Raw genomic sequence first — 19,265 nt, forward strand, 5'->3', positions numbered from 1 at the left:
CACCCACCCTGTTGATGCTTGTTGTATCAACGGTTAACACCACTTTAAAATCTTAAATAATGGAGAGATGATACAAAACACAGTTGTCCTCTGTTTAATGTGAGATATATTATTTTAAACTTTATTGTATGAGAAAAGTTACTAAAATTTTGATAAAACATAATGGAATAAGTAAAACAACACAGTTTTTATAATGAAAATAGAGATAAGAAAGTATGTGCAGCTACAGAATCTCGTAGTTTGAGTTTATTGTTTTAATTGTGTTACTGCGCCAAGCCATTGGTGATTTGTAATATCGTTCATGTTTCCAGTGCCAAGCAAACCCCTGAATGTAACAGTTCTGCATGTCACCCATTCATCCATCGAGCTGTCATGGAACAAACCAGAGAGACCCAATGGCCAGATCACCGGGTACCGTCTCTACTATATGCATGCCAACTACACGGATGTGAAGACCATCCGCAAGACAGATCCTCACATAGAATTTACTCTCAAAGATCTGAGTAAGTTCAACAGATATATATTAAAGTTAAGTCATTTTTTTGGCATTGGTAATAAGTTAATGCTACTTTTCTTCCCAAAACAAAGTATTTGACCCAGTTAAGAGATACTAAAACAATTTTTGTCGCATTTCTTTGTATTATTACTGCCGAGATACACATGAAAGTTGCTTGCTCTACATCTCAAATTGTCTCTTTGTCCCACCATGTAAAGGTAACATGTTGAGATACACGGTTCTCATTTCAGTGAATGTTAAGAGAATAATGTTATGGGATACAACACTGTCATCTGGTAGATAGGGCCCAACATTCTAGAAGAGCCTGCTGCTACTCTGAAGGTGGAGGCAGTAGGTTTGTGATTGCCTCTTCTCTTATGGTAACTAGATCTTGCATTGTGCGAGACATGTCACTTAAGGGGAAGAAACAGACACACAGAGGAGTTTGGTGGAGAAGCCTCTTGAAAGAATATGGTCGGATAAACCATTTTATAATTCCAAATTGACAAAATGTAATGAGACAGAAAGACTGAAGCATAGACACGGAGGTATTGTTAGGACACGTTTAAGCAAATACAGTATGCTAATGTGAAACGAACTGAACTGGCTTAGTGTTAGTACTGGTGAGTGCCCTTTGTACTAGTGTTGTTGAATCCTTGCATTCGAAAACCAGATTTTTTTGGTTCTTTAATCTAGTCACACACTTATGTGGTTGGTCATTGTTTGTGTTAATAGATAGTTTGCATTAAAACATGGCTTACAACAATTTATTCTGTACACTTCTCAAAGTATGTTACAGATTTATATAATGTGGTGTCATCACTTTTTAGTGTTACAACTTCCCCCCCCCCTTGGCACTACAGCCCCAGTGAGCCTAGGCCTACCTCCATGAACTTCTCCGTTCACTTCGGTTTTTCTAGATCTTACATATTCGGTAGGACTCCTTGGGCGGGTGATCAGCTCGTCGCAAGACCTTTACCTGTACACAAACACGGAAAAACGCACACACACGAACTAAACATCCATGCCCCGAGTGGGATTCGAACCCACAATCCCGCTTTCCAAGCGAGCGAAGACAGTACATGCCGTTACAACTTATTACACGAAGAAATTGGTACTCGAAATTTAAGCTAGTCTTTGACTCCAAATTTGAAATTGCAGATTGATGATGAATTCTTCTGTTATTTAATGATGCGGTTTTATCTCCAGAGTGTATATACTCTCAAATAGGATGGATAGATACTAATGAGTATTTAGTGGGTATGGATTTCGAAAAAGGCAGCAGTTGTCTGTATTAAGTTACTGTTCTGGCTTTTGCCTTGAGAGACCATGAAAAAAAGCATTCAGGATAGTCAGTCATGTAGCTGAGAAGTGAAGCACATACGTCCTGAGTACAAATAGAGTGTTAGTACTACACTTCCCTTCTCAGCCCGATTCCGCAGGGCCTGTATCCCAGTGGAATAATGAGAATTACAGGCAAGGACAGAAATTTGACTGGTACAAAAAATATTGTAGTCGAAATAAGGAATCTGGATGAAACAAAAAACTAAAACTCTACAAGAATTGATTGATAAATTTATGAATACTGTATTAATTCTCTAACTGTGGGAACAGAGCAGATTGTTATTGAAATGTGATTGGAAATGTAAGTAGCATATTTATGTCTTTTGTTAGAACCATACACGGAATACAAGATATGGCTGAAGGCTTTCACTTGGAAGAATGAAGGTGAGCCTTCGGAAGCCATCCGCCACAGAACAGATATAAGCGGCCCTAGTGCTCCACGCATTTTGAATCTAACCTGCCAGTCCCACGATACTCTTTACCTTCAGTGGCAGCGTCCTCAAGAGTACTTCGGAGTTATTGATCGATACATCATTTTATTTCGTGAAGAGAGGTCCACAGACTTTGAAGAGGTGGTGGTTTCAGCATTGGCAGACCATCCAGAGCCCTCGGTAAGCAGGAAACATACCACTGGAAAGCAATCAAATTCTGACTGTATGTTTTAATATATACTGTTCATCTTTGATACTAAACGCTTTTGTTAAACTGTATCAGTTTCACAGAACATATCAGCTTTTGTTTCCTGACTGGTAGGAGCATTACTTCTCTGCTTATCTGTCACATGGTCTGCCCAGTAGTCATTCATTTTTCTACAGGTGTAACACAGACTGATTATATTCTCTTGCCCTGTTTTGTAATTATCAAAAAGTCATACAAGTCTACTAGTGTTACTTACAACATAAGCTGTTCCAATTTTTAGTTTTCTGTGGGTAATCTAACGAAAGTAGGAAAGTTTACGATCACTTGCTATGCTGTCCCTAATCCAAGCCTTAGGTGTTTTCCATATCTGTGTTGGCAAGCGTGAAAACATGTCATATTCACACCCTGAAGGAAGAAACAGTTTTCTGTGTATGTGTTGTGGTGGAAGTTTGTTGTACTACACATTGAAGAAACCCCACTACACAGCTCCTTCAAGGTCAGGAGCATCAGTTTTGTCCTAGTTTAGTGACCAGTAAGGTTAATCTCTGGGTGAACCCATGATGATATTAGTAACATCATCCCAGCTGCAGTAAAATCTCCAAAATGTTTGTCCCTTGAAAGTCTAGGACATGTATGTTGTATGCATGTGGTTAGTCACCTACGCATGGTGCATGGCTTACCATCTCATTCTGTCATCATTCACTCTGAAAAAAGTACAGAAGTGTGTGAAAATATGATCAAAAACGTATGTTTTAATTTGACTGCTGGAGGTAAATATCTCTTGTTGAATAGAGCGAAATATTGTTTCTAGTGAAAAAGTGAAAGAGAGACAAATAACTAGTGTTAATCTTGTTTTCCAGGCTTTGCTTTTCCTCTGACAATGCTCGTAAATAAGAAATAATTCCTTGTGTTTCTGCTGTCAAGAATAGTGATCCCTTTTTGAATTAGAGAACAGAATTCTGTACATCTGTTCTGGGCAACAGAAATTGTGTCAAATATGTGGTTGAAGGAACGAAGTAACGGTAACTTTGAATGATAAATGTTGCAGATGCTGATTCCAAATCTTACTGTTGACACGGTGTATGAGATCAAAGTTCGTGGCGTTTCTCATAGCACTATCAGCCGTGAAGATGTGCAAGGCGAGCTGTCTGAACCACGGAAGGTGCAGGTTCAACCCAACTGTGACAAGATTCAGAACTTCAGACAAAGCAGTAAAAGAGAGTTGAGTGCAGGGATGATAGCTGGTGTTGTGTGTGCCTCATTTGCCGTGTTATTGGCAGCGATCTCCTTTATACTTTGGAGGTAAGTGAATTTTAACAGGATAAGAAAGGATGTTGGCAGTGCAAAAGTAGACCTTATAACGAAATGTTGTAGAGCTCAGATTGCTGCCAGGCTATTCATTCTTCATTTGTAATAAAACTAAACTTGAACCTTGGTTTGCATTATTAGACATTTACAGATACTGTTCAGACAGGTGGTAGGACCCCATAGATGTGCGATCAACCCATCACAATGCCTTCGCTGTCAACATGACAACGCAGGAAAACTTCAGATTTCCATGTCTTGAGTATGAATCACACAATGGTTCAGATATGTAATTGGCTGGAATCATGTGTGGCCTGCACTGTGCCACCACCATATTTCCCTGAAGATATAGGAAGTATATGTCCTCCAAAATGAAATGTTTAAACATCTACCAGAAGGTGTAGTGCCACATCCCAGAAGACAGTAACATTATCATCACCCCTGATCTAAGTGCAAGTGAATTGGTCATTTGTTCATGGTTCAACATGTTGTGCTCTCATGTATGAAGACAAAATTGTCCCCTAATGGCTCCATAGTTTTAATATCATATCTATTCCCTCCTTTGCACAGACTTCCAAAGTGTCTTGCAGAGTCTCCATGGCCACATGCCAGACCATCTTGTCATTTTGGAGATTCTGCAACAAGTGTTCTGTTTTCTTAAGTGTGGGCAGTCTCTTCTATTTCATTGGGTACTTAGCCACACAGGTGCAGCTGCAAAGAGCCTCCCTGCTCAGAAATTCAACATTAGACTGGGCCTTAGATAGTGATGTTTGCGCTTTTCTTCTTCTTCTACATTTTTACCCACTAGTATACTAGTGCTGATGTGCTTCTGAACCCACTCATTCAATGAATGCTAGTCTACAAGTTGTCTTAAATATCAAGCATTTTGAAAGTCATTTTAAATTGTTATATTCTTGAGATTGCAATTTTCTACGAATATTGTGAGAAATTTGTGATATTGACTTCATTCTTGGGTGTATAATTTTCTCCCCCCCACACAAATTATGAAAGATGCATTTCAGGGTTCTAGTTTCAGTACCAGTCAAGAAGTGAACTTGGGACAGCAATTTACTAGTCTGAGAAACATACCAACATACTACAAAGCAGAGTACCTTAAACACTTAAAACATTCTCAGGGCTGGATGCATGGGCATCATGTGTCTAGTCATGAGGAAATGTAGAGTATAGGAATCTCTGTTGGAATGTAAACAAGATTTGTCCGCTGCTGTTTCAGTAATACATGTTTTGCATTAAAAATATGTGGTACTTTTGGCATTCACCCCATAGATGACCTCTTTTATGTAAAACATTAATGTCAGTGGATCTGAGGAGCTCACCACAGAGACTGAAGAGCACCATGTAGTCCAGTAGAAATCCGTGACCTACCACCAAGCTTAACTGTGTCACATTTCAGAATATAGTCCATGGAACATAATGAGATTAATATTCAGTCTGTGATATGTTATTTTACAATGTGCACTTCAAAGAATAAAATGCTGATATGCAAACTATATGATCCACCCAATCGGCCAGAAACCTTGGAGGTGGAGCCAGAAGAAGTAAATACAGACGAGAAAAGACCATATATTTTACAAAGTGAGGTGGAAAAAGCTATGAAGGACATGAGGAATGGAAAGGTTACAGGAGATGATGATGTACCTGGAGATGTGCTTAAGTTACTGGGAGAAGATGGCTTGAAAACACTGACAAAACTAATAAACACCATATAGGAAACTGGGGAGTGGACCAAGGACTTTACAGAAGTGACAATGATTGCCTTAAAGAAAAAGACAAAAGCTACAAAATGCAGCGACCATCACACAATAAGCCGTATTGCACATACAGCAAAGATAATAGGAAAGAGACTTAAAAGAAGAATTGAAAGGAAAATAGAGGATATACTTGGAGACGATCAGTTTGGATTTAGAAGAGGAAAAGGAACCAGGGATGCAGTTGGGATGATGAGAATTATAGCAGAACGAACTTTGGAGATAGATGAAGAACTGTGTGCTTGCTTTATAGACTGGCAGAAGGCATTTGACCGTGTAAATTGGACCAAATTAATGCAGATCCTAAAAGAAACAGGTATTGATTGGCGTGAAAGAAGATTGATTAGTAAATTGTACATGGATCAGAAAGTTAGAGTGCGACTGGACAGAGGGGAGACAAGAAGTGTGAAGATTGGAAGAGGAGTTCGACAAGGATGCTGTTTATCACCAATTTTGTTCAACTTGTACAGCGAATGCCTTACCAAAGAAGCTCTGGATGGGCTTGGAGACTTCAAATTAGGAGGGCAAATTATTCAAACTGTGAAATATGCAGATGACCTTGTGTTAATGGCTAAGGAAGAAACTGTGCTACAGGGTATGATTGATAGACTAATCGAAATTGGAAGGTGCTATGGCATGGAAATGAATGTGGAAAAAACAAAAGTAATGAAAATTTCGAGACAACCAACCCCAGTCACAATAAAGATAGACCAAAAACAAGTGGAGAATGTGAAATGTTTTAAATATTTGGGTAGCTTGTTAACAGATGATGGAAGTTGTACATGTAAAATTAAATCTAGGATTGCCATGGCAAAAGCTGCATTTAGCAAGAAGAAGAATCTTTTTACCAGCAAATTGGACTTAAATTTGAGAAAGAAACTAGTGAAATGCTGCATTTGGAGCATGGCTTTGTATGGGGCTGAAACTTGGACACTTAGGGCAGTAGATCAGAAACACCTGGAAAGCTTCGAAATGTGGTGTTGGAGAAGGATGGAGAAGATCAGTTGGACCGATTATGTGAGAAATGAAGAAGTGTTATTTAGAGTCAGTAAGCAGAGGAATATCCTACACAAAATAAAAAAACGGGAGGCTAATTGGAAGGAGAGAGAGTGGGGTGGATAGAAGTGACCAGAAGACGAGGAATAAGACGTAAGAAGATGCTGGATGACCTTGGGGACAGAAGAGGATATTTTCATTTGAAGGAGAAACTCTAGATCGCATCAAGTGGGGGAACTGTTTTGGAAGAGACTGTGGACCTGTCGTCTTGACAGATTACTGATGAATGAATGAATGAATGAATGCACAAAATGTATGAACTATGTTTTATTTTAGTTTTTCTTGACCTGAAAATAAATTTTTTGCGAATTACTTCTGCTTCCAGGAAATGTTTCCATGCTGCGTATTATTACCTTGATGATCCTCCAAGGGCACCTCCACCAACACTGGTAGACTGGGATGCCAGATCAGAGAATGGTGGTGTAAAAACAGCCATTCCTGTTCATTTGTTCTCCAAACATGTGACAGAACTTCATGCAGATGGCGACATTGGCTTCAGCAAGGAGTATGAGGCAATACAGGCAGCTTCCACACAAGAAGAATATCCATCAGAACACTCTCAGCACCCTGAAAACAAGCAGAAAAATCGCTATCTTAATATATTAGCATGTAAGTAAGTGGGTGGCATGTATGTAGAAGTGACTGTTTCGTTTTATTTGAGTACATGTAAATGTAAGTAGGCTGAATAGGGTTTCCATGTGTATATGCATTCCCAAACTTTGCTTTGATTACAATGCTGGTAATCTTACATGCTCATGGTTGCAGGGTATTTAGTCAGTCATGTTGGTATAGTCATAAAACTGGACTAGGGGATGTACCTGGTTTGAATGTCTGCTTACTTTCCAGCTCTCTTGCCTTGGCTTTTCTGTTATGTTTCTGAATGGCTCCAAACAGATACCAGGACATTACCTTCAGTCAGGCCACAGCTGCCTGCTACCAAATCTATATCTACGTACTTGCCATTAATTACTTATCATTTCGTTCAGTACTGTGACTTCTACAGTTCAAACAGTCCAAAGAAAGTTATAAATAACTGTGCTTTGCATAACTTTCCAGCCCTTTTTGATAAGAAGTAACCTTACCATGTGATATAACTTATGTAAATATTTGTTCATGTTTTTACCTAATTAAATGGAAGATATCTTTATGATATTTCAGATGACCACAGCCGAGTCCAGCTTTTGCCAGTTCCTGGGCAAAAGCGTTCCATCGATTATGTCAACGCTAACTATATTGATGGTTTCCAGCGGTCACGGGCATACATAGGTACACAGGGACCACTCCCTGCAACATTTGATTGTTTCTGGCGTATGGTTTGGGAACAGCATGTGGCAATCATTGTGATGATTACCAATCTTGTGGAGCGTGGAAGGGTGAGTGAACCATAAGATTTTCAGAGTTGAAGTCATTCTTGTGCACCATTTGCTACAGGTATGGTTGTCCCTTTCATTTTTACCAGTGTGTGTACTACATAAGATTGCAATTCCATTATTTGCAGTATATTCTTGTAAGCTGCACACATATGCTGCATTGAAAGCTAATGAAGATGATGGTAATTGACATTGTCTTGAGATGTTGGTGCAGTGGTTTATACCCTGTTTTCCTGTCAATCCCAATCTGACTCATTCCACAAATTAAAAATACTCTTTAAGTAAACAATTTCATGAAAATGAGTGTATGCACTGCAAGACGGATTAAATAAATCATGGATTCATGAGAAGCTTTATCTCATTTTATAGAAATATGTCCCCAGTCATTTTCAAGCACTGGTTCCTGGAGAGAGTGACTCTCTCGGTCCCTCCCTCCATGATAGAGAATATCTATTAAATATTGATAATTATTTAATTATCAAAAAGTCTCTGATTTAAGCAGAAAGTTTCAGTTCATGCTCACAGATGCCAGCCATGAGCCCTAACTTGAACTGTTGAACCCACCCATATATTGACACCCTGTTTTGTTGTGTTCAACAATTCTGGACTCACCCTACTTCCTCTGGCTCAGATCTTGCAAGACGAGTGGCAATATCTGAAGCTGAGCTCTTCATCTCCTATTTGTTACACTTGAGGTTTCAGCTTCAGGCAGTCCATGTGGATCTTGTATTGTGCAAAATTGCACTGAGGCAGTTTTTACTCTTGAGTACTCAAGTTTCCTCTTCCAATGATCATTCTGCCACTCTTTCATACTTACCTTTTGCCACTGCTGTTATGTGAGGTAGGCTTAGTCACCATTATTCTGTTCTAACACATTTTCCTTGTTTTAGAATAAGGAAGTTTATTTTGATGTAGTTTATGTATGTAGGATCATTAAATTCGGTTACCATTGGTCTGGCAACCCCTCCCGCCTCCAGGAGGACTGTGGGATTGGCTCCATGTTAGAATCTACAACAACTTCGATACTTCACTTGTGTGCTTCTCTGAGTTATGTGTCATACTTACAAGCAAATCTTAGTCCATAGTTCAAGGATCGTGAATAAGCTGAAAATATTTTCGTCATGATCTTTGTGCAGTACTCTCTTAATTCACATTCCTGTGTACAGCGTTATCTCATGTAAATACTGATTTGTGATGGAACAGTGTAGACAGAAATTTGCCTCTGATGCAAGGTATTACTTAGGAACAACAGCATGGCAGTCTTGACTATAACTCTCTGGTAAAATTGCCAAAGGTTCAGCATCAGTAATACTGAAGCCTAGTAATCATGAATCAGTTCACTCAGATTACATCCTCAAAACCTGTGTGTCTAATTTTGAACATTAATAGAACCTGTTAGGTAATGTTTCTATGAAAAAGTTAAGCTTCTGACACATGCAGGAATTGTCAGTAAGATGTGTTATGAAATGTAGTGGAACAATTCTAGCACATTCCCTCCTTTTGTGTAATTGTTTGGGAACCGCTGAGACTTGCCAGGAAAGCGCATTGGGCAAGAAATGTATATGTCATTTTTCTCTGTAACATTTGTTCATAACAGTTTTCACTACAGTAAATGTTTAGCAAGTTTCACTTGAGCACCTCACGTAGTCTGATTTCAACCTAAACTGGAACATGTTGACAAATTTTAGTAAACTTCCCCAGTATCAAACTTCACAAAAATTTCTTAAGCACTTCTCAAGTTGTTAATGCAGATGTCATGAAGATAATAGACACATTTTGGTAACCATTCATTGCACATACATCAAAATAAAAATTATTAACTTCCTTGAGCTGTCTGAACAAGACAGAATTTTTTAAATTGCACTTATTTCTTTGTTTTTAGTTTTCTATATTTTGGTTTCATCTTAACAGGTATGCAGCAAAGTATGTCACAGTTTGACAGTAAAGTAAAGTAAAGTGTAACTAAAGGTATCCCTGTAACAGGCCATGGAGGCCAATAGGGTTGTGAGATGTTGAGGTTCGCACATTTTCTAGACATTCGGCTCATAGATGGCGGTAAGGTTGTCAAGCCTTACATGCCGGCTCCCTTTACCCCCAAGAATATTCCTGGTATTCTTTTCTGTTAGAGGCTAAGTCGCCCACAGGCCCATAGTGCGGCTGAAAGGATTAAGTAGATTGAAAAAATCCACCTCATCAGGATTCAAACCGCAACTTTCCAGCTTGTAGCATATGCCTCAACCAACTACACTACTGCGTGCCCCACAGTTTGACAGTAGGCTTTCTAAATCTCAGCACAGTTTTGTTCATACATACTGAAAGAACAGTGTAAAGTGGAGGAATGTCCTGTGATATTACCTATTCAGTGCCAGTGGCGCATAGTAAACATATGTTTAATTTTGTGGCCCTTCTTCACTCTTGTGATACCTGCATTGAATATTATTGAAGGTTTGTTAGTGTTTTCAGAGTCTGATAAGTATATATTGTGGTGTATTGGCTCTATGCACAATATAATACTCTGTCTGCACACCACACTTTTGTAGTTTTATATATAGTTTTTTGTCACAGCGACATGTTTAGACCTTCAGTCATCCTCAGGCTGTGTTACATGTATTATGTACGAAACTGCTACCATTGTTAGACACTGGCCAATGCCTGCAAGGAAATTTTAAACCTATACATATGATTAAAATTACTGCATTAAATTGTTAGAACTATTGAGTATTGTTCTTGTCCTTAGATCTTTAAAAATTCTTCACAAAACTGTTGAATTGTGATGTCATTAGGTGTATATTAATATATGGTTATAAGTTAATAGAATCATTGTGTTTATGTAACACTTTTGGTATGGAACACTGCATTCATTCTTGTATATGTTTCTTGTATATGTATATGTTTAAAATTTCTTGGCAGACATTGGCCATTGTCTGACAATGTCAGCAGTTGCACTGATAGTAAGTGTAACATAACATGATGAAGACTAAAGGCCAGAACATGTCACTGTAACAGAATGTTGCATATAAAATTACAATTGTGTGTGTTGTGTAAACATAATACCACAAGGAATCCATTTTATCCTTAAATTGGCCAGCTAAAAATCTGTGCACTCATGTCTGACAAACTACTGCTTACTAGTGTGATGCTTGCTGACTTATCTCAATAGTATCTCTTGTTTTGCTTGGGTGGTTGTCTCTGAGATATATATGTATACAGATACAGTTCACAGTGTTGTGAAGTGTTGTAGTGTTGAAAATGAATTATAATGTTGAACAGAAAGTACTGACATATTATGCCTTCATACAGCATTCTTCATGGAAGAAATATCACAGGAAGTTTCATAGGAAGTATCCTGCTTGGTCAGTATCATGTAAAGCAATGATTTGCAATATTGTGCCAAATATATTTTCTATAGGATCAGTTGTGGACAAAAGGAAATATCAGAAAAGACATGTACTGACTGAAAGAAAAAACTTGATGACATTGGTACTTGATTGGAAATAAGCCCAAAGAAGTTATGTTTTCTGGCTTTGCAATGTTGGTTGACCAAAAGTACAGCTCACATTGGTACAGAGTTGCAAAAGTTACAATCGTACATAGCCAATTGCTTCCAGATTGCAAAGCAAGTGTTTGACACTGTAGGTGGTTTCAGGAATAAGTATCCAGTGTTCAGTGGACTGCATGTCATAGAACTCTTGTCTTATTCTGACAAGTCATGGTTCATTTCACATGGTTATGTAAACAGTTGAAATAACAGTATTGGATCATGGAAGATCCTCATGCTCTTCATCAAGTTCCACTGAATGATTTAAAAGTTGGGATTTGGTTTGCAGATAACTAGTTTGGAAGATAAGTGGTCCCGTTTCCTTGAATAAAACTGTAAACTCTGTATGTTATGTGATATTGATTGTCACTTTCTTCAGTCAACTGACTGAGACAAATTGAATTGGCATACAAGATAATGCCTTGGTACACTCTGCAAATCTGTGAATGCATTAGATGAAGTTTTTTGTGATCAGAATCATAAGTCAAGGATTGTGGCCTCCATGATGACCTAATGTAAATCCTTGTGACTTTTATTTGTGGGAAACATTGAGAGAAAAAGTGTATGTGAACAATTTACACTCTTTGAAACAATGTCAGTAAAATATGTGACATGAAATTTAAGCTGTTCCCATACAACAGCTCCAGTGCACTTGTGGAGACATATTGTGAAGTGAGGGCTCAAAGCCAAATTTTTGGAACCAATAGAGATGGCTGTTGCTAAGGAATGGCCATGTAAATATCACGGGACAACTGGTTACCATTTTGGTGACAGCGGCAGCACAACAATAGAGGAATTGTGAGAAGAGGTGTTTTCTGTGTAGTTCATGTTGAGACTACATAACATGAACCGCCAGTCATGAAGTAACTTTGAGGGAACGAAAGTTGGCCAAGTGAGTTGAGGAGAGTTGAGCTGTTAACCAAGCAGTGACTAATAGATACTTAGCGCTTGCAGTATTGATTTATAGAATGTGTTGATTAGTGAAAGTGTTATAAGTTCACATTCAGACAGTATGTCAGCTACACCAGTTCTTGATTGAATTTAGTGATTTGAATGAAACATATTCTGGATAGAGTGGTTTTTACAGACTTCTCTTTACGTATTGTGCTCAAGGCCAACTCCCATTTGTCAAAGGTGGTATCAGTGAAATGCAAAAAGCATATAAAGTACACAATGACATTGAGATCCTTGCCAGATGCACCCTGACTAAAGTGGGAGAAAGCTCCGAGTGGATCTCTGTTGTGAATAGTGCAGAGGAGAATAGAGCAAACTTTTGCAAAACTCTAGATGGGAAGCCAATTTTTAGCGCCCTTTACAGCATGTAAACAGTAACACTGAATGAACTGAAGGCTGCCTTCAAGGTGAGTGCACAGGCAGGACAAAGTGGTGCAGTAAACAAAACCTCAGTGTGGAATATCAATGGCTTAGGATGACAACTTCCGAGAGGTAAAGAGAGACAAGAAGCATATCTAACGATACCTCCCGGACAGCCAAGAAGTCAGCTAAACCGATCCCAACATCCGCAGCTGTCAAGCTGCCTCCAAAAGCAGTGTTAATTTGCAACTTCTTCGCACCTATCAGAACTGCTGACTTGCGAGTCAACTCCTGTTTGGAAGTGGGTTCACATATCTCCACCATAGCCCTGTGAGTCACAAGAGGCAATGAAAAAGGAACCCAGTGCCTGGGGTTTTAACTGGGCCACCCTGTTCCTGGGAGATGTAAAAATGGAGACCTAGCCCTCTAGGTTGGGTGAGTCTCAAATCTAGAATGACTTCACTGGCAAGGACCAACAGCAGATGTAAATAACAGACCCATCCTCTTGTCAGTGAGAGCGCTCCAGGTGGTGCTTGACATCAAGACAAACTGGCTGACTGACCATTTGTTATACCATAACTTTGACTCTGGCTTTCAATCTTGAGTTGGCAGTTAGGGAGTGCAGTTCTTGAGTCATAAACATATGAGGAATAGCCCTTGTTAGAAGTCCGTGACTGGGCAACATCTAGTATAGGCTGTAACAAACTGAGAAGACTAATGTGGGTTATAGTGATTGTCCAGCATTATAGTTACTTGTAATTCCAAGTTGTGAGTGTGCAATAAATGTGATTACCAATCCAAACCATGTGTATAGTCACTTAACACGAGACAGTATTCTCATGATGTAAGGCATACTTAGAAGCAGAGGGCCATCATTCCGAGACTGTACTATAAAATCACTAGAGCAGAAAAGGAATCCATAAATTATCATCTACCACAGCAGGTTTGTGTGAGAAGATTACTGTAACAGCTCCAGGAACCAGTCTAAATAATAAATATACACTCAGTATATGTAATATTACTTAAAAGAGATTTTTAAGTTTTGAATTTGTGAATCATGCTACTGTTTTATTACAACTTTTTTTTTTTTGCAGCTGTTAGCTTGTAACACCAAAATAACTTCTTACTGGATTTTCATGAAATGTGATGTTGGGGACCTTTATTGTTTGTTGACTCAGTCCATTTTTTGTGAAAATGAGACAGCAGTAATGAACAGGATATGAGGACCTACATGCATAGCTGCATGGGTTTGAACACAGCTTCCCAAATATTTATAAGAGAAATTTGTTACTGACAGAAACATGGAGAAAAATCAAATATGCATTTATGTCTCGTTTGCTTTTTTTTAGCAAGTCGTGTTGTTTCTGAGATGATTAAGGGTTTTAATGGGCCACATTTATTATGCTAGTCTTACATTTTCTGTTTTATTGACACTTGTGTGTTGGCAGCTGAAATTTTGTTCAAAATCACCACTTAGCTACATTAATGTGCAAGATATCAGATGGTGTTCTGACATGACAACCTAAGAAACCAAAGAATTTTACAAATATATGAAAGTTTTTAGATCAGTTTTTAATATTAGTCTTTCACTTAGCAATTCTTATTGTAACAGAAATGCCTCAAGATACGCATAAATAACTGAAACAGTTCTCTTACTTTGGCTGTCACTGAATTGATGTAATGAGATTGTTATTACAGTAAGTGACTAGAAGTCATGGTGTGTGACAAATAACAGCCCCGTATGACTTTGTATACACATAATTGAATATACACCTTTAATCGAAGTTAGACTTTATAAAATAATCAACAAAACAAGAAGGTCATAAAAAACAGGACATTATTTTGTAACTGAACTAGCATTGCTCTAAGCCAGTTGAGTGGCAGGCCTGAAGTAGGAATGAAGTGCAGTTTGGCTTTGTAATTTCATGCCACATGCTGATGGTATTTGTATGAGTATAAGGTTTATTATGTGTTATGTGTAAGAAATGAATCATACACTTTTTTTAAGTCCTTATTTTATATACTTGTGAAAATGGAAGGAACAAACCATACCAGAAGCAAGTGATCTAGTGCTCTTATTCACCAGTTTTAATTTTGTGTCACTGCATCTGTATTGTAATAGAACTATGAAATGCCGTTTTAGGGAGGCAAGGGAGTTTGGTGCCAAGGAGAGGCATAAACCCCTTACAGATTCCATTGTTTCAGCAAATATAACATTCTTCTGGCTTATGAACCATGTATTATGGTAGGATGGTCCAGTATTTTGGAGGAACATATTGCCCTGTTCTCCAAAATGTTGGGCACCCATCTGTGAGACTGTATGGTGTCATAAACTCAGGAGACCACAATAAGAATCTTCACTGCAGTGAAAGCCACAAATCTCATAAAAATGTAATTTTGTCCCTGTATTAATTGTAGTCATGGTTTTGATAATATTTCCCACTGTCCCTTTCTTTTAAAATTGAAAATCCTATATTTGTAGCTTCAACATAGTGATTCAGAAGTTCTTTTCTTTTGTACAGTGGTCTCCTGTCACACAGCTGCTGACCTTTCTGTTCATTATTGATCGTTGTATTTTAGATTCCTCTATTTTGAGAGATATGTCTTGTGATAGTTCTTTGCATGCCATACCATTTAACAATGAGCAGAATGGAACAAAAGTTTACTGAACATATGTTGAGGTAGCATGTGTATTAGAGCAGCTGTCACTGGTAGAATGTGATTTGGCTGAAAGTATATGAGTATTGTGCCAATTGCAGAAAGAACCATTGCACATCTGTTATAAATTATTAGCATATTGCTATTTGTTTTGATCTATTAAAGATTTTGGTTACCTTACCAGACTGATGCACAATACAGCTGGTAAATCACAGAGAAGTTTTGCATGCCCATGCCTACTGCCTGATATTTGTTCAGCTGTGAAGCAGGTTGTCTTACAGATTCTGTCAAGCCGCTTTGTACCGGTGGACCACTGTATTTCTGTTCCATCAGTAAGCATTGTGTAGGATACCCATGATTGGTTGTTACTGTATCAAAATTACAGTTCAGTTTTAGTTTGTATGAAAGGAGAGTACACATGTGTTAACATTTAGAAACAAGCAAAATCAAACTGATAGGTGTTATTCTCTTCTTTTCTTGTTCATGCTGTCCACTAGGAAACTCTTAAAAGACAGCCTAAGCTTGCATCCCAATGTCTGGAGGTACTGTATTTTGGTTTGAGCACTCTGTATCTCTTTCTGTGTGCCTTGGTTTCCCTTGGTCCTAAGCATCCCATGACCCAATCCATATTGTTTAATTGCTTGTAGCTGCTCGTAGAAATGACAGTCTCCCTTCTCTGGCCTTTATCCGCTGTGTTCTTAGCAATTCAGTGCTTGCTCATAGCAACATAATGACCTCCAAGTGACATCCCAGTTGAATTAGTCTTGAGTTAACAAGGACAGAACTGAGGCATGCCAGAAACAAGTTGTGTGGGCATGAGACTAACATCAAACGTTTTGAGCTTGGATCATAATTCACATGGCACAATTGCACGCTATAGATATCTGTAATCTGCCAGCCAAAACAGTAGCCATCATATGTGTTTCTGTCTGGTGCTGTCCAGAGAAATTGATATGGTAAAGGCATAAAATGTTTGGATATTATCTTCGGCTAATGCAAATAAGGTTTTAATTGTGTAATGCGGATAGTTAGTGTAAGGTTTTAGAAGTATTCCTACCTTTGAATCTTCGTTTTGTTTGGTAATGGTGAGCAAGCTTTGTAAAGGTGAATCAGACCTTGAATTCTAAACAAAATTTTCGGAACAGTTGAAATTGATGAGTTTCTGGACTTTGTCCATTATCTAGTATGCTGAAGGAACACGGCAGTTTTGAAACTGGATATGTTTCCATCCATTGAAAGGGTGGGGAGTCAACTCAGTTGGGTCCATTAGAAATGATAATCTTAATCACTTGACCTAGTTTCTAGTTTCGAAAACATTGTGTTCTTTTAAAGTATTAGGCAATGGAAACACTATGTTCTTTCAAAATAGCAGACAGTGGACAAAGTCTGGAAATTTTAATAATCCTATGAGTAATGCATCACCACCAGAACATGTTAGAATTGAATTTAAATAATTCATATGATATACAGTTAGTAGAATATTATATATAAATTTGTGATATCACTTAACGAGAGAAGTTGATAAGTAACACATTCTGATATAAATTAATCATCATACTATCAAGAAAACATTTATAATAGATTTCTGGAACTTTTATTATTTACAACAAGATCAGTTTGTCCAGCAGGTGCTGATTGCCTGTACTCAGATTCAGAACACATGAGCTCCTGTACCAGAAAACAGTATTGTAGTTTATAAAGCTTACTCTCTGCATTTTGTAGTCCTGAAGTTTGAAAAAATATCTTTAGCTGAAAATGATCTTGATCTTTCAGTACTTAATTTAAACTGAAGTGTGTTCTGGTAATTCCAGCTGTTAAATCTTATGATTTTATGAAGTCTGGTGGACTTTGCTGCAAAACAGCCCTCTTGTTCTGAAATTTAAATGAGTATAACCCAACAGGCGACAAAAGCAAACGTGTTGGCATAAGCTCGAATAGAAACTACAAATCTATTAACACAATTATAGTCGGATCGTGGAAGAACATGAGTAAGGACACAACATAATTTAACAAGATATTACGAGAAAACGTCAAAATACTAAGCTCCATAGCTGTCCTAAGAAGAAAATATTAAATGAACTTTAGGAGCAAAACATAGCAACCCATGATCAGAATATCAGCCTATTATAGGAAACATCGGTGATGACAGCCACATTGATGGTGGAAAGCCTGGCATGACTAACAGACAAAATCTGTACATAATCGTAATTTTATTTAAACTAAGGGTGGAATCAGCCACTCAGAATATTTAGAGTAGGGTATTTCCATGGGTTCAGTATTTTAATAATGTTTTAACCTTTTAACATATTTTTAATATTTTGAGACTTTTAATAAGTTTTAAAAACTTGTTTAATACATTTTTAAAGCAGTATAAAAACACAGCCACTTAATCTGTGCATATAAAGGTGATTAACAAAAGGGAAAGAAGCACACCATATCTTTTGTGTAACACACAATGATAAGTACAATATATGGATCCATGTTAGAGGCATAGTTCAATAATATAAAGTTTGTTAAAGTACTACCTGATGATGGCTTCATGAGCTGAAATATGAGCAAGTTGTTTGGTATATTGTTGTGTTTGTCAGGAAAAACAAAACTCATATATATTAAAAAAATGTGATGTGTATATTAAATAAATTGTCATAGTGTTGTATTCCCAATATAATCCATGACACGGTAGTATACATGTATTATTAAAATATCAAAGAATTAAACTTTGTGATAAGGGTTTATTTAGTACAGTTGTTTTACTGTATAGCAGTGAATTACCAGAAGTGTAAAATTTTAGCCATTATAGTATATGTAAAATTAATTTGATTAAATCTGTGAAAAGTAGAGATATGTTTTGTATTTAATTCATAATGAAAATGCATATGCACTGTAAATAAAGGATCATACAGGTTTTCTATGTCATGACTTAAAATTGGGTGATTCTCTGGATTTTATGTGCATAATAATGAAGTGTGCCATGTCCTGAAGCATTGTATGTTTCTTTCAGAGAAAGTGTGACATGTATTGGCCTAAGGAAGGGGTGGAAACATATGGAGTGATACAAGTGAGACTGGTGAAGGAAGACGTCATGGCAACGTATACTGTTCGCACTCTACAAATACGACACCTGCGGGTGAGCGATCACACCTATATCAAAGTAATAATACTGCTTTGTAAAATTAGAAATTAAGACAAGATTGTGTTAGTATGTTAGTTCATAAATTCTACTGATCTTTAAATCAAATAAATGTCTAAATAGGTTACATAACTTAACCTTTTGCACTCCACTAGTCGCTTACATCTGTTAAAACTGCCAGAGAAGAGCAGTTAGTAGACCCTTCCTCTAAATATACTTCATCAGATGTTACATACCAATGTCTAGAGGAAAGAATAGACTTTCTCCCAGTCTACATATGTTGTCCCTTGGTACGTAATGTGGGGATGGGTTATGGATTTTTGTGTTCAATGGTATTTACCCCCCAAGCAAACTTAGTGTTTCTAGCCTGAATTAGTTCTTTTGTATTACCAAATATGTACACATGAGGATGATATTGTAATTCTTTTGGCTTATTTTGGACTTCATCATCTAGTATGTAAAAGACAAAAAAGACCACGACATTTCGGAGACTGGATCTGTCTCCGTCTTCAGGTGGGTAGGGAAGGATAAACCTACTCAGTTGGGCCCGTTAGAAAGACCTAGTCTCAATCACTGGGTAGGTTTATCCTTCCCTACCCACCTGAAGACGGAGACAGATCCAGTCTCCGAAACGTCGTGGTCTTTT

At 37.7% G+C, this 19,265-nt stretch overlaps 1 protein-coding gene across 4 annotated transcripts in view; it reads left to right on the forward strand.

Annotated features, from left to right (window-relative positions):
- LOC111862305 (tyrosine-protein phosphatase 99A) overlaps positions 1 to 19,265 on the forward strand; it is a gene marked incomplete at its 5' end in the record, with an annotated part of 708,382 nt that overhangs the window by 666,730 nt on the left and 22,387 nt on the right. Inside the window, 7 exon segments of one of the 4 annotated variants that reach the window (XM_023847579.2) lie at positions 312 to 503; positions 2,171 to 2,451; positions 3,528 to 3,781; positions 6,935 to 7,218; positions 7,768 to 7,982; positions 15,987 to 16,031; positions 18,491 to 18,640. In XM_023847579.2, coding sequence (XP_023703347.2) covers positions 312 to 503; positions 2,171 to 2,451; positions 3,528 to 3,781; positions 6,935 to 7,218; positions 7,768 to 7,982; positions 15,987 to 16,031; positions 18,491 to 18,640 — 1,421 coding nt within the window. 4 annotated transcript variants of the gene reach the window in all.

The sequence above is a fragment of the Cryptotermes secundus genome, unplaced genomic scaffold, assembly GCF_002891405.2.
Source record: "Cryptotermes secundus unplaced genomic scaffold, Csec_1.0 scaffold179, whole genome shotgun sequence".
In the NCBI taxonomy this organism is placed as follows: Eukaryota; Metazoa; Arthropoda; class Insecta; order Blattodea; family Kalotermitidae; genus Cryptotermes; species Cryptotermes secundus.